Consider the following 14,745-nt stretch of genomic DNA (forward strand, 5'->3'; position numbering starts at 1 on the left):
AGAACAAAGTGATGGTTGCCAGAAGGAAGGGGGGAGTATGGGGGGATTGGGAGAATGGGTGAGGAGGAGTATGGGATCCCGGCTTCTGGCTGTGGAGTGAATAAACCTCAGGAATAAAAGGTAGAGCCTAGGGAATGCAGTCCGCGGGACTGGAATAGAGCCTGGTTGTACGGTGACAGCCTTGCTGGCGGTGAGCGTGGCCTAATGAATGGAGAAGTTGGATCACTATGTTGTACCCCTGAAACTGGGGTTAACTTAACAATGTGTGTCAACTATACTTGAGTTTTTGTTTTGTTTTGTTTTTTTGTTTTTTTTTTTTTTTTCAAAAAAGTGGTGAAGAGTCTGTTACATAAATACATTCCTGGAGAAGATGCTCCTAAAGTTGTTCATGTGGAGCCCCCCAGTTTGTTGGAGTCCCCACAAATTCAATATAAATAATTTAAAAAATTAAATAAATGCATCCTGGCACAATTGCCCAGCTGGTGATGTGGATCTGTGGGATTGACTTTGCTTCTTTCTTGCTATGTGACCTTTAGCACACCACCACCTTTTGTGGGCAAAATAATTTCTCCCTTGAGTAAGGGGCTCCGGATAGGGAATTGTTAAGTCCATAGTCCCAGAATTTAAGTTTTCCAGATATAAAGGACCTAAAAATAAACTTGGAAGTGCCAGCTTTTTACTTGTGTTAGGCGTGCACTATAAAATCATAATCCTCATCTAACACTATCATTTCATAGAAGATCATTTGGATATTTAATGCAGGAAAACATATTTACTAAACGTCAGTCTTTCTCCCTAAAGAGATAGCTGGCAATGTTGTAGTGCTGCAACTCTGTTGAACATTTTTTTGGAATAATGTGTAGCCCAGAGTTCAGATTCAACAATGCAATACCAGGTACATTTCCAGTGTCCACTACACTCGGGGTACTTTATCGCTGCCATCATAGGAAATCTGGTTTCCCCCTGGTATGTTTGTTGATAAACAGAATTCTCAGAGTTAATTCAGTTTCCCTTAAGCACAGTCCGTGTGACTCAGTGGAAGCCAGGATTCACAATCCACATATTGCTACCAGATTTTTGCCCACTTTCTCCCCAGGACAGAGCCTCCTATGGCTCTGGCCAGCTTAGATTGGGGGTTCCTCTCTCTGCTGTCCCACCGTCGTCTTCCAGTGTTTGTGCTGCTGGGGCTGGGCTCCTACCCGAGAACAGTAAGGTTGGTATCCCAGGGGGGCTTCTGTGCTGAGGAGACTTCACTGTGCGTGGCCCAACATGAGGACCATCGAGCTAAATGTGCTCTGTGCACCATTCATTGTGCTTGATGGGGACCTCGTCAGGATTGCAGGAGTCCTCCTAATAATGATAGGGTGGACCCAATCCCTTTTGAAGTGGCCACACTGGTGAGTCTGAATACCTTGTTGGTGCGCAAGGAGCTAGAGAGGCTCTAGTGGAGGTGACTTGGGATTTGTACAGTTCTGAAGTCAGCCTGATGTCTGGTTTCTTGTGCTTGGGCACATGTCAGAGGGCAGACTGCAAACGCACTGGCCATGTATGAAATGTGTGCATTCTGTTTGGACACTTCCAGGTTTTTGCACGTTGCTTAGTGGAACGATGCTCTGGAAAATCAGAATGACTGTAGACTGGAGTTTTCTCAAGTTTCTTTGCCATTTTTTTTTTTAAGATTTTATTTATTTATGAGAGACAGAGAGGCAGAGACACAGGCAGAGGGAGAAGCAGGCTCCAGGCAGGGAGCCTGATGTGGGACTTGATCCGGCGTCTCCAGGATCACACCCTGGGCTGAAGGCAGACGCTCAACCACTGAGCCACCCAGGCGTCCCTTCTTTGCCATCCTTGCACCACATGGGGAAGTATGGCTATCACCTAGAGTTTAGGAGAGTAAACCAATGACGAGTCCATGGCACTAGGCTCTTCATATGATGATGATGTGTCTCCTCTAACTAGATATCAGTGGCCTTTTTCTGAAACCTTTGGACAGGATGAAGACCTTTTCTCCTTTCTTCATTTTAATCCTATTACTTTACAGCTGTGTAGGAACTCGTTTGGAGTCAGGCTCTTGAATGAAATCGGGAGGGTAACATTAAGTGAGAGGAAGGGCAAAAATCTAAGCAATCTCGTTGTAAATCATTGCCTTGACTCATCAGGCAGCTACAAGTTCTCAACACCGCCAGGGATAATAGAGATTTATTACAACAAATTAAAGGCTAATCGGAGTGTGTCCTGTGATAAACAACATAGTAAAACAAACATAAATGACAGTAAGGGGAAGCATGAGTTGATAAAAGACTCCTAAGCGTGGGTGGTGGTAGAAGACCAAATTCTGTTCGTGGCTCACTTTGTGTATTTCTGCACTGTTCCATGTGTGGATGGGAGATTATTGGGAATAATGCATAAATGTTGGGCCAACAACTATTAGGTGTTTCGTGTGGGTGCAGCATGGAGATAGATACTGCATGAGGTAGAGCAAAGTGAGCCACAGCCCCCTTCGCACTCAGAGTTGATGGTCTGACACACCCGTGGGAGGATGGAAGTAACAGTCAAGGTGCATGATTAAGAACCAAACAGAATGAACTCCTGGTGCCATGGGTCTTTGTGGGCCTGGGAGGTGGCTCATGGGCTCCAGGCCAGGGTTGGCCGCTTATGGAAGTGTGTTGTAAGCTTGAGTCCTGGGGAGTGCCTGGATCTGGGTAAGCTGGCACGAGGGGTGGGGATGTCTGGGAGAACTGAGCAAACAGCATTGGAGAAATGATGAGTAGATCTGTGCTGGTGTCTTTGCTAGATTGCGGTAGATCCTTTTAGAAACTAAGTAGGGGCTAGGCAAAGTGTTAAACGTTGTGCGTGGGTGCTTCCTACTAACAGGGTTTGTGTCCAAATGGGGAGAAACGTAAAATGTTCTCCATTCTCTAGACGTTGTAATTAAACCAAGTGGGCCTGGAAAGCGGAGTTTCTTAAGCAATAAAAAATGAAACAAAACTCTTGTTGGGATTTTATAACTCAGTTTAATGCTAATAGTTTTTTTTTATTCCTTTTCTTAAGTGTTCTTGGGCTAAGCAGTTGTACAATGGTCAGGGCTTCAGGGCTCTATAGACTCAGATTTATGCCACCATGTAAACCTCTTCCATTATTTTATTCTTTCTAGCACAGGTTCTGCTGCATGACCACTTCTTTTTAGTGGAGGAGTTTTACAGTGAGGGTTATCAGTTAAGAAAATCCATCCTCTGACTGCAATCTTCTGAGTCAGTAATGAAGATGTTATAAGATTTGGGGGAAAATATGGCCTAGTTGCCTGGAAGGCAGAAAGATAGCGCTAAGTAAAAATCAATGAACTGATTCTGTTAAAACAATAAAGAAAGAAAAATAATCTTGAAACCTGTTGACCCTCTGGTAAGTCTAGATAGGAAAATTAACCTACTTTAGCCTTTATAGTTCATTCATTTTGATGTTTCGCCACTTTAGTATTTTGACCTCATTTTAGCCTGTGGTGTTGGATGTTAAATCTCAGATCATTTTCAGACTTTGCTCCATTGAGCCCTCGTGGGTCCGTGGTGCCTCTTTGGAAACAGGTTGAAGTGAGTGAAGGGGAATAGGCTGGTTCACCCCCTCGCCCCAACCACTGTACCCCTCGGCTGGGGCAACCCTATATTCACCTGGTTTGTTCACACTTCTGCTTAAGCTTTTACTTGAACAGATTTGACTTTACAAAGTTTGAAAACCTTTGGTCCAAGCCAGAGACCCCAAAAGCCAATATTTTGGACACACCAGCCAGATTTCTGGACCAGTGAATGGATGGTCCCTGATAATACCGTTTTTAGATTCTTCTTGTCACTGAATGTGCATACTTGGTCACATCTGTAGGGGTATGTATGTTATAAAAACACACAATGAAGTTAACTTATAGGCATGGGGATTTTCTTTTTCAGAGATAGACATCCACGTTGGCATATCTTCGAAAACTTTGACCTTAGGTTCTTGTCCTTAGTCTTCACTATGTGTTCTTTATTCTGTGGTGCCTTCTGGGGCTGGAGAGGAAACAGAATATAAATTCTGTAAAGGAAACCAAACTGTTGCTAACCTCTACCTGTAACTGCTAAGGTGCTGATAATTTTTAATTTTTTTTAAGGAAGTAACAAAATTTGCTCCATAAATGTAACAATATTTATCCTTGATCCACCAAGTATCTAGTTGTCTCCTGTTGCACCTTCCCTTTTCCTTTCTTTGCTATGGAACTGTCTGGGCAGACTGTCTATTTTAATAGCTTAATTAGATAAATGTGAGCTTTGTTGTGACCTCAGTGAGGTTCCTTGAATTGGCTGTCTGCCTCAATTCTGAGTTCTTACAGGAAGGTTTACTTATTTAAGAGCTAGTTCTGTGGGTTTTTTAAAAAAATATTTATTTATTTTAGAGAGTGAGTGTGTGCATGTGTGTGCGTGTGCATGCACCCACGTGGGGGGAAGGGCAGAGAACCCTCAAGCAGACTGCCCACTGAGCAGGGGCCACTGTAGGGCTCCATCCCAGGACCCTGAGATCATGACCTGAGCCGAAATCAAGAGTTGGATGCTTAATCAACTGAGCCACTCAGGTACCCCAAGAGCTAGTGTTTAAGAGTATTCAGCATACTGAATTTCGTTAGCTCAGAAAAAATAAAATTGCTAATTTTATCTGTAAAATGAAATTTGGTTCTGGTTCTCTCCCCTCCATTTTACACACACACATACGTATGCCTAACCTTCTCCCAACACCTACTTGAACTCACTGAAGATCCAGCTTCACTGTAGCAGTGAAGGTGTGGGGAGCAGTGGGGTGTATGAGACAGCAGCACAGGATCCTTTACTTCCCTGCAGTCACAGTTCCTGGACTCTGAGGTTAATGTAAATCAAGAAAAGCCTGGTTTACTGAGTAGAATCTTAGAATTTGGGGAGCACATGGTTAAGCACTTGCCATGAGGTCAAGCGACGTTCTTGAGCTCAGCTTGATTCAAACTTTCATCATGATTTTATAGGCTTCCAGATGACAAGCAAGCTTTCACATTGTTCTCCTCCAGGCTCACCCAGAATGTGATAAAAGTGATGTGGAGGAGAAGGGAACGTATTAGGACAGCTGGCAGCGTTGGCTCTTAGCCTGCAGGATGTTTCCTCCCATCTACTTGTAAACTCTTGGCGCTTCGTGGTCTTCAGCATCCACTACTAAATATTGGAAAAACCAGAATTCCTTGGGTACCCCATATCAATCTAAAAAATCCCCCATTTATAATCCAGACAGGAGACAGCAGGCATTCTTCACCTGTTTCGAGGACTTTCTTGTACATGGGAGTCTAAGGTCTAATGCAGGCAGAAAGGAAAGGAAGAAATCTTTTGGCCATGGTGGCCAAGTCTGGGCCCTTCTGAGCTATCCTTCTCTGAAGGCCTCCTGACCAGATCACAGAGCGGTGGTGGATTTGACTTTGCTATCTGAGTTCATGTTTAAGTCATCTTTAATATTCAGTCTTGATAGGATAATTATATCCTAGCTCATTTGTACAGATGGCTGTGGTACAGTGATTTCACACAAAGTAAATAGAATGCTAATTTGTTGAATGCAACCTATTTGAAAGTAAATATTCTTGCTGAGTCTCATGTGACTTCTTTTCTCTGCTTCTTATAAAGAAAATTAAAACAGACAAATAAAACCCTAGTCACTTACAAGATTAATTTAGGCCTGGGTGGTACTTTGTAAAAACTACAAAGATGCAAATAGGAGTCTGTTCTTTTCTTTCTTTTGGAACTAAATGCTGGCCTGGATACAAGACTTCCTACTAAGTAGTTTAAATGAGAATGGCCTTTTTGGGTTGTTTGATACTTTTATTTTGGGCAAAGGTTTTAATCTAGAGTGAACTGTAATGAACTACCTGTACTGGCTGGTCCCCAACAGGTACAGAAACTTGGGAGAATTGGTCATTTCTATTCTAGAGACTTACCAACTGACATTAGTTTTTAGACTTAAGTGAACCTACATTAGGTTGTGGTTGTGGTTTTTGGAGATGCCAGAATGCAGTGTAAGGAAGGGTTAGACAAGTCTGTTGAAATGGTTATTTATCCATTCATTTATACGTTTATTTTTTTTGAGCTACTATTGCCTACTAGGCTCTGTGCTCACTTTTAATTCCGCAACTGGATTCCTGGTTTGCTTTGTAGCTCTTGGATCCCAGGCATGCCACTTGAGCTCCTATTTATGACTTCCAAATTTGTCCTTGGCTTTTGTAGTCCTCACCATGGCTTGAGGTGTTAGCATAGGACATTCCAGTCTGTGGGAGATTTAAAACTAAGGAAAATCCTGGAGTGGTTTTAGGAATATTGTTGGAAATTTCTCAGCCTTTCCTAAAGTTGACTCTTGCTTGGTGTTGTCGAAGGAGAAGCAGCAACCAAAGCTGGTGTGGTGCAGAGTGGTGATGGCAAAGTGTTCTGAAGCACTGACTGTGCTCTTTGAATGTGGCTCTCTTCAAGGGTGCATCTCTCTGCCTCCAAAAAATCTATATACTATGTGAAGAGTTGCAAGCTGGTGGGCCATGACCTAAATCCAGTTATACTCGTGTTTTGTTTGGCCCACATAGTGTCCTAACAATTGAAAAAGTCACCCACAAATCGAAGTTTCTGACTTTTAATAAATGGGAGGGTCTCCTGACGCGTGTGCTCCCTCATGTCAGCAGTCAGCAGGAATAGAGCAGCGGCTACCTGTCTCTTGAGTGTTCTAGTTTTCTCCTGCTGTGTAACAAACCACCTTGGTACCGAGCGTTGTAAAACAGCAACCCTTTCACTATGTTCATGGACTCTGTGAGTTGAGCATTTGGACAAGGCATAGTGGGGATGATTTGTTTCTACTCCACAGTGGCTAGGGCCTCAGCTGGGGAGACTTAAATTTGGGGAGCTGGAATCATCCAAAGGAGTAATAATTTACATGTGTCCTTGGGCCAGGAGAGCGTGGGGCTCTTTGGGAAACCCCCAAATCTGTATGCAGCTTCCAGGCTTTTCATGTGTTCTTTCTATGCAGGTTCTGCAACATGGCAGCCTCAGGGTGTTCAGCCTTCGCACATGGCGACTCAGTGATCCAAGATCCAGTGTTCCAGCTGGACAAGACAAAAGCCACCCGGCCTCTCAGGACTTAGCCTCAGAGATCAGACTCTGTCACTCTCTTCTATTCTATTGACTGGAGCAATCTCGAGTCCACCAAGTTGGAAAGCGAAGGGCCAGATACTCCACCTCTTGATGGGCTAATTAAAGAATTTGCATCTGTGTTTTCAGACTGACAAGGGGTGCAGACTGGCTCCATTTGCTGTCCTCTTCACCTCCCATGACATTGTGTCCAGGCTGCTTTACTGATTTCTATTACCTGATTGTCCCTGAGGGCATTTGAGTTAGAGATTACCGTTCTTCCTTGGGACTTCTAAATTTAGATGGACTCTAACCAGAAGTAGAATTTAGAGTTCATCTTCTGTCAACAGTTATAATGATAAGTGTTGCCTTTAGGAGAAAGAGTGGAAAGCAACGTTGACTCCCACTGCAAACATTTTTGGGGAAGCAGTATATGAGTTTTCACTGGGGGAAATAACCCACTGTGGTATGATTCATGCTCATGGTGGTGGCCATGCTCTCTGTTGTATCTAGAGAAATGGGTTCTCTTACTCATGTACTCACTGTTTTATTTCTTCACCTTGGATACATGCATTTCCTTATTCTGGAGACTGTGGGCCAAGCCATTTGCTTATCTTTAAAATTATTTAAAAACTACCCTATGGATGTTACCACTATCATTGTAAATAATGAAATCTTAATTCGGAGTGGTACACTACAAGAAGTCTTAGAATTTTGAAGTAACCATAGTATAAAGAGGGAGTGAAGGAAAAGTGTCTAAAATGATCATCTCTTCATTTTTACCCAACTCTGTCCTTCGAGTGAAGTTATCACGCACAGTTGTCCCAGTTGGAGTACTGGGCATTACCTTAGTCCCTTCCTTGCCCATCATCCTAGACTGTCAACAAATTTGATAGGTTATTCTCCTAAATATTTTTCCATCTATTCGTTGACTCCTGTCACTCTCTTAGCTCAGACCCACAGAATCAGGACTCCTGGTGGTAGGCCACCTGACTAGATGGGTTGCTAGTCTGTAATCTCGCTCCATTCCATTCTGCTCTACTTTAAGAATGATCTTCCTAGAACCTCTGTCAGGTCATGTTAGTTGCCTGTGAACAAACCAACTATGGGATCACTCTGCCTCTGGAGAAAACATTGTTTTGTAAATGGTCCCGGAGGTCCTATCTGATCTGGACCCAGCTTAGCTCTTAGACCTCATCTTCAGATTGCTCCTCCCTGCTCCAGTACACTCCCACCCTAAGTTGCTCCAGTCATAACTGGCCACTTGTTTCTGGGCACCTTCTGGATACTTCTGGGTAAATCCTATACTGGAAGCCTTGGCTACTGTTCTGTCTTGCCCATTCTGTGCCACATGTTCCATCTTTGGGTTTTCTGTAGTATCCCAGAGCCTTTAGCCATGTAATAATTATTTTTCACCTATCTTTCCAATTCTAATTCAGATTTCTTGAAGGCAGAAACCCTCTCCTGTCTCCATATATTGCTGCTGGGCATAGATTGGTCTTTGGGTAAATGTGCATGGAATGGCTGGCTGATGGAAACCCACCAGTGATTCTGTGCCAGAATTACTCTTGCTGAGGGGATTCCCGGGTGGCTCAGTGGTTTAGCACCTGCCTTTGGCCCAGGGCATTATCCTGGAGTCCCAGGATCAAGTCTCGCATCGGGCTCCCTGCATGGAGTCTGCTTCTCCCTCTGCCCCCCTCCCCCCGCCCTCGCTCATGAAGAAATAAAATCTTTAAAAAAAAGAAAGAATTATTCTTGCTGAATAGCAGTCTATTTATACTGGAGTAGAGGACCCAATTCTGGTTTTGTGTTTGACAGGAGGAGGGAATCCTTCTCTGTGCCTTTCACACTGAAAGGGAACGTGTAAACTGTATTTGGGAGGAGAACAAGGAAGATTTTCTAAATATGCATCTTGATGATATATTTGTACATATTAGAAAGTAGTAAATCTAGCCCTCCTTGGTAAATGTCAAGAAAAACCTTCCTTTGTGTGCACCTGTACATTTCTTAGTTTCCTCACTGAGCAGCCCCAATTTCCACTGAAAATTCTCTCAAGAGCATCCCATATAGTAGATGGGATGTGAATTTGGACCGAGGCACACTCTGGTTTCAGTTTCTTCCTAAGCTCCATATCCTAGGGGACAGCTTACTTCATTTCTCAGAGTTTCTCTTTACTTAAAACATGTGGGTAGCAGATAAGAGTAGCAGTTGATAAATGCTAGGTCCCTTCCTCCCTCCGGAGGAGAAATAACAGTGCACCTAATTTTATGATTGTTTGACAATTGGATAGTCATCTCTTTCACATCTTAGCTCTTTATTATGTCATTTTTATCTCAGCAGCTTAGGAGATTGTAAGCCTCCTATTAAAAGTTAATTGTCGCTGAGTGTAAGGAGGATGTCCGAACACAGAATCGAGAGAATGACAGGAGAAGACCTCTTGGCTGACTCTACAGTCTTGGTTAGGGCTCTATGCTTTTTTTCAGCTGACACCTTTCAAATGAGTCACCTTGGTCACTATTGTTTATAGAAGAAGAAGTAAGCATTTGAATGTGCTTTGAGTGTGTCCAAATTTCAGTTTCAAGCTCACTGCTTAGTCTGGGCCCCTATTACCTGCTATCAGGGTATTAGGTCAGTATTTTACATTTACCTGTGTTTCATTCCTGCCCTGTAGATAGATATAAGCCCAGGAGGCTTGGGTAGTGAGGCGGTACAGTAGCAACTGGGACCGACAGTCTTGCTTTATGAAGAGTTTAGATTTGGCTGTGATTGGCAGCAGGTTCTTTGTTGTCGCTAAGAGCTGAAGCTAAAATTACCTGTGTTTCAAACAAAAAGTCTTCTAGGAACTGCCTTTTTCTAGGAGGTTGGAGGAAGAGGGGAGATAGATGACTTTTGTCTGAATACCCAGGCTTTAGGATCTAGGCCAAACGGGGATTGAGCTGCCTCTTAAAATTTTTATTATTATGCTCTCTAGGAACCCTTGAAAAGAGACTAATGCACTTTTCATGACTGGATATTAAAGAGTATTTATATCAAGTATAAAAAGTTGCTGTTGAAGTGGTTTTTTTTCTTTCTTGTCTCAGACACAGAAGGAGCAAAGTCTAATAGAAAAACCAAAAATAGTGTGTTCTCCTAAATGTGACCTGATCATGTATGACCCAGTTCGAGAGGAGCACCCCTTACTATTCAACTGGAATTTGGGTGAGGAGGGTGCACAGTCAGCTACAGTGTATGGCGTGGTACGGGAGGCTAAGATGGGGTGCCACTTACGTCCAATGAGGCTGGATAAGCACTGGGACATGGGCTTGACTGACAGTACATGGTCATTTTGGGTGAGCCTTAAATCTGGACTTCAAACCTTATCAAAGTGAAAAGTGATATGCCTAGAAAAATGACTTCATTGTTTTTGTAAAAATGGCACATTATCATAAAAAAAATTTAGTGAGCAGTCCAGAAAACTTAAAAAAAGCCAAAAAACAAGCCAAGATTGTAGTATCCAGAAATACACACCATTCACATTTGTGAACCTTCTACACCTTTCTCTAAGCATAATATAGATGAAAGGTAGATGGATAGAAATTATTTTATAAACCAAGGTAAATCTATACCCCACCTTGCCTTCTTAAAGGATTGTATTGGAGAAAAACATGGGCAACCTGGTATTTTTCCTCTCCATGAATGCAACTTGCTTTTGTGCCTAGAACATTTTCCAGGGAACTTTCCCTGTGTATCGTCTTGATGTTGATGCTTCAGAATTTTTTTCTGGGATGGAGTGGGCCCTCTTGATGTGGCCACTTTTTAATTTTAGGAAATTATCTTTTATTACAACTTTAAAATATTTAGCTTTCTTAGTATAACATGGAACAGAGGAAATGGAATGAAACTAAAATGTACTGTTCTAAGAATTGGTTATAAAGCAAATTCCCCAAGTACCCACCCCTGGGTGAAGACCCAAATCCTGTCTGCCTCCCCAGAAGTTCCCTGCTTTCCCCTTCTCACCCACATGGCTTTCTTTCTGTGGTGATGCCCCTGTCCTGACTGACAGGTACCACTCCCTGGCTTTTCTTTATACTAAAGTCTGTACCAGTTCAAAACATGAATGCTGGTAGTAAGTTTAGCTTAATTGAGCCCATATTGCACGTATGCCTTAATTACAAATGCGTAGAACATCTTTTGTGTGTTGGCCACTTGTGAGTCTTCTCTAGTGAGATGTCTTTTCAGATCTTTTACCCATTTTAAAAACTGAATTGTTTGTCTTATTTTTGAATTTTTAAGGGTTCTTTGTATATTTTGGATACAATTCCTTTACCAGTAGGTGTTTTGCGAATATTTTCTCCCAGTCTGTGGCTGGTCTCTTTATTTTCTTAAACAGTGTTCTTTGTAGAGCAGAGTGTTTCAGCTTTAATACAATCTAACTTAAAATGTTTTCTTTCATGGATCCTGCTTTTGGTGGCACATCTAAAAATTCATGGTCAAATCCAAGGTCACCTAGATGATTTTCTCCTGTTATCTTCTAGGGTTGTTTTTTTTTTTTTTTTTTTTTACTTTTGCATTTAGATATAGAATCCATTTTGAATTAATTTTTGTGAAAGGTATGAGGATAATGTCATCGTCGTCTTTTTCTTTTTGCATATACACAGCACCATTTGTTGAAAGTGCTATTTAATTTATTTAATTACCATTGTTTCTTATGAAAGATCAATTGACTATATTTGTGTATTTATGAGCTCCCTATTCTATTACATTGATATACATCTCTATCCTTTTGCTAATTCTGCACTGCCTTGATTATTGAGCTTTGTGATGGTAGAAGTTGAGTTTTGTGAGTCCCTTAAATATGTTGTTCAATGTCCTGTTGGCTCTTCTGTGACTTCTTTTCACATAAACTTTAGAAGCTATTTGTTGATGTCCACAAAAGAATTTGCTCAGATTTTGATTGAGATGCCATTGAACCTATAGATCAGGTTGGGGAGAACTGATGTCCTAACAAAATTAAGTCATCTGAATCTATGAGCACAGAATAGCTCTTTATTGTAAATGGTCTTATTTTTAAATTTTAGATTACAATTGTCCATTTTTGGTATACATGAAATCAATGGACTTTTTAAAAATTTTTTTATTTATTTATGATAGTCACACACACAGAGAGAGAGAGGCAGAGACATAGGCAGAGGGAGAAGCAGGCTCCATGCACTGGGAGCCCGACGTGGGATTCGATCCCGGGTCTCCAGGATCACGCCCTGGGCCAAAGGCAGGCGCCAAACCGCTGTGCCACCCAGGGATCCCAATCAATGGACTTTTATGTATTAACTTTGTATTTTTGCTATACTGGCTTATTAGATCTGGGAAGGATTTTTTTTCCCCTCCACTTTGACATGTTTCATACTGACAGTCCTGTCCTCTGTGAGCAAAGTGTTACTCCTTTCTAATTTGTATGTTTTTTGTTTCCTTATTGTTCTATCTAGGACTTCTAGTGTGATGTTGCCTAGGCTTGCAGACATAGGACATTCTTGCCTTGTCCAGGATCACAGGGACAGAGGATCCAGTATGATGTTAGCTGTAAGCTCCTTGGAGATGTCTTTTTGTCAAGTTGAGTAAGTTCCCCTCTTTATTAAGAGATCGTTAAGGAAGTTCTTTCAAGTTTGTTAAGAATTCTTATCAAGAATGTTGGGCTTTGTCTAAATGCTTTTTCTATATTGACATGATCATGTGATTTCCCTTTTTTAGTATGTATTTTTGAACTTGTTCACTTTTTTTTTTTTTTCAAAACTGAACTTTTAAGACTCACTAACCTTGTACCAGTAGTTGGAATTTATACCTTTTTACTGCTGTATAATGAGTTAGTAAACTCTGGTCTGTAGGCCATGTCTAGCCCACTGCTTATTTTTATATAATTGCAAGCTGAGAATGATTTTTTACATTTTTAAGTGATTGAAAAGATCTAAAGAAATAGAATTTGTAATATGCAAATTATGACATTCAGATTTCATTGCCCGTAAATAAAGTGGAATTGGAACCAGCTACACTGATTTGTTTATGTAGCACTGTGGCTGCTCTTGTGTTCCCGTAGCAGAACAGAGTAGTCACAATAGAGACCACAGGCTCTCCAAATGGAAAATATTTACCATCTAGTGCTTTACAGGAGAAGTTTCCTGACCCCTGCTCTATAGTAGTCCACTGCATATATTCGTCCAAAAGATATGTGCTCATTTGACTGATGGGCTTAAGGATGTTACTGGTTTGGGGCAATTATTTTTTAAAGATTTTATTTTTTTATTTGAGAAAGAGAGAGAAAGAGCAAGCAAGCATGGGAGCTAGTGAGCAGGGGAAGGGCCAGAGGGAAAAGGGGAGAGAGAATCTCAGGCAGACTTTGTGTTGAATGTGAAGCCTGATGCGGGGCTCAGTCTCACAACCCTGAGATCATGACCTGAGCTGAAATCAAGTCAGATGCTTAACAGACTGAGCCCCCTAGGTGCCCTGGTTTTTGGCAATTATAAAAAAGCTGTCATTAACATTTTTATGCACGTATACTAATACACGTAAGCATGTGTATCATTGCTGTGTGTGTGCTTTGGAGCGGCATTGCTGAGTCATGGATGGTGTCTGCCTTCAGCTGTAGTGGTGATGCCAGAGTGGTTATTTGCAGCCACACTGTCACCAGCAGTGGATGAAACTCCCATCATTAAATATGCTTGCCAATAACCACTGTTTGTAGGACTTAAAATTTTTGTCAGTGTGATAGATGTGACCTCATATATCATTTAAGTGTTGATTTGTTCCTTCTTGATCACCAGTGGCACCCATTTTGAAGTATTTTTTTTGCATTCTTTTCTTCCAAAGCACCAATTATATGTTTGTTGTCTCTCTCCCTGCCCCAATTCCCTCTTACTCAATCTTGTCCACCTTGTTTTTGATTGTGATTTTAGCTGTATTTATTTCACTTATTTCTTCCTAATGTTTTCATCTCATTAATATTTTCATTTCTTTTTTAAATCTGATTTCTGGCATACACACACACACATTTTTGAACTTGTCTGTTTATGACTCTTTTACCCAACTTTTCTTAGCAGACATGGGAGATTATTTGCCTGAGAAAATCCTTTGTCTTGTCGTGGCTTTTATTCCCCCCTTGTGTTCTTCATTTTTGCTCATGAGGCAAGGGGAATATGAATTGGGATAGTCTAAAGTTTCCACTTTGATTTTTTTTTTTTTTCAAAAGTCCTCTTACCAAATAGGTTACTGTCTTTGCCATGTGAATTTCTCCTCCCTTAGATTTTGGCCTTGAACAGCAAAGACACTGAAGTTAGTGACTGTGTCATCTCCTACTTCCCTGCTGGATGGCTTCCTTATCTAAGTGTAGGTCACAGATAACACCAGGGCAGGTGTAAAAAGGGTTTGTGTGAGCTGTATGTCCGGTGACATTCTGTGGCATCTTCTGCAACTTTATTGCCTCCAGATATATTCCTTTTAACCTCCCCTGCAGACCTACATCTGTCCATCTAGTTGCCCTAATGCTTGAACGGGCCTCTTCTAGAGGCTTACCTTGACTTGAGGTTTTAGGGAAACCTATTTCCACTAACTTAGGAGGAGGTATAGAACTACCCTCCAT

The 14,745-nt window shown here is 41.6% G+C and overlaps 1 protein-coding gene across 10 annotated transcripts in view; it reads left to right on the forward strand.

Moving 5' to 3' along the window:
- The window catches only part of CCDC85A (coiled-coil domain containing 85A), a 189,901-nt gene that overhangs the window by 18,286 nt on the left and 156,870 nt on the right, over positions 1–14,745 (forward strand). Inside the window, exon 3 of one of the 10 annotated variants that reach the window (XM_077915459.1) lies at positions 7,039–8,813. The exons of the other annotated variants lie outside the window; for them this stretch is intronic. Coding sequence (XP_077771585.1) covers positions 7,039–7,094 — 56 coding nt within the window. The 3' untranslated portion in view covers positions 7,095–8,813. Of the gene's footprint in view, positions 1–7,038; positions 8,814–14,745 lie in introns of those variants that run through there. 10 annotated transcript variants of the gene reach the window in all.

The sequence above is a fragment of the Canis aureus genome, chromosome 11 (genome assembly GCF_053574225.1).
Source record: "Canis aureus isolate CA01 chromosome 11, VMU_Caureus_v.1.0, whole genome shotgun sequence".
NCBI classification, from domain to species: domain Eukaryota; kingdom Metazoa; phylum Chordata; class Mammalia; order Carnivora; family Canidae; genus Canis; species Canis aureus.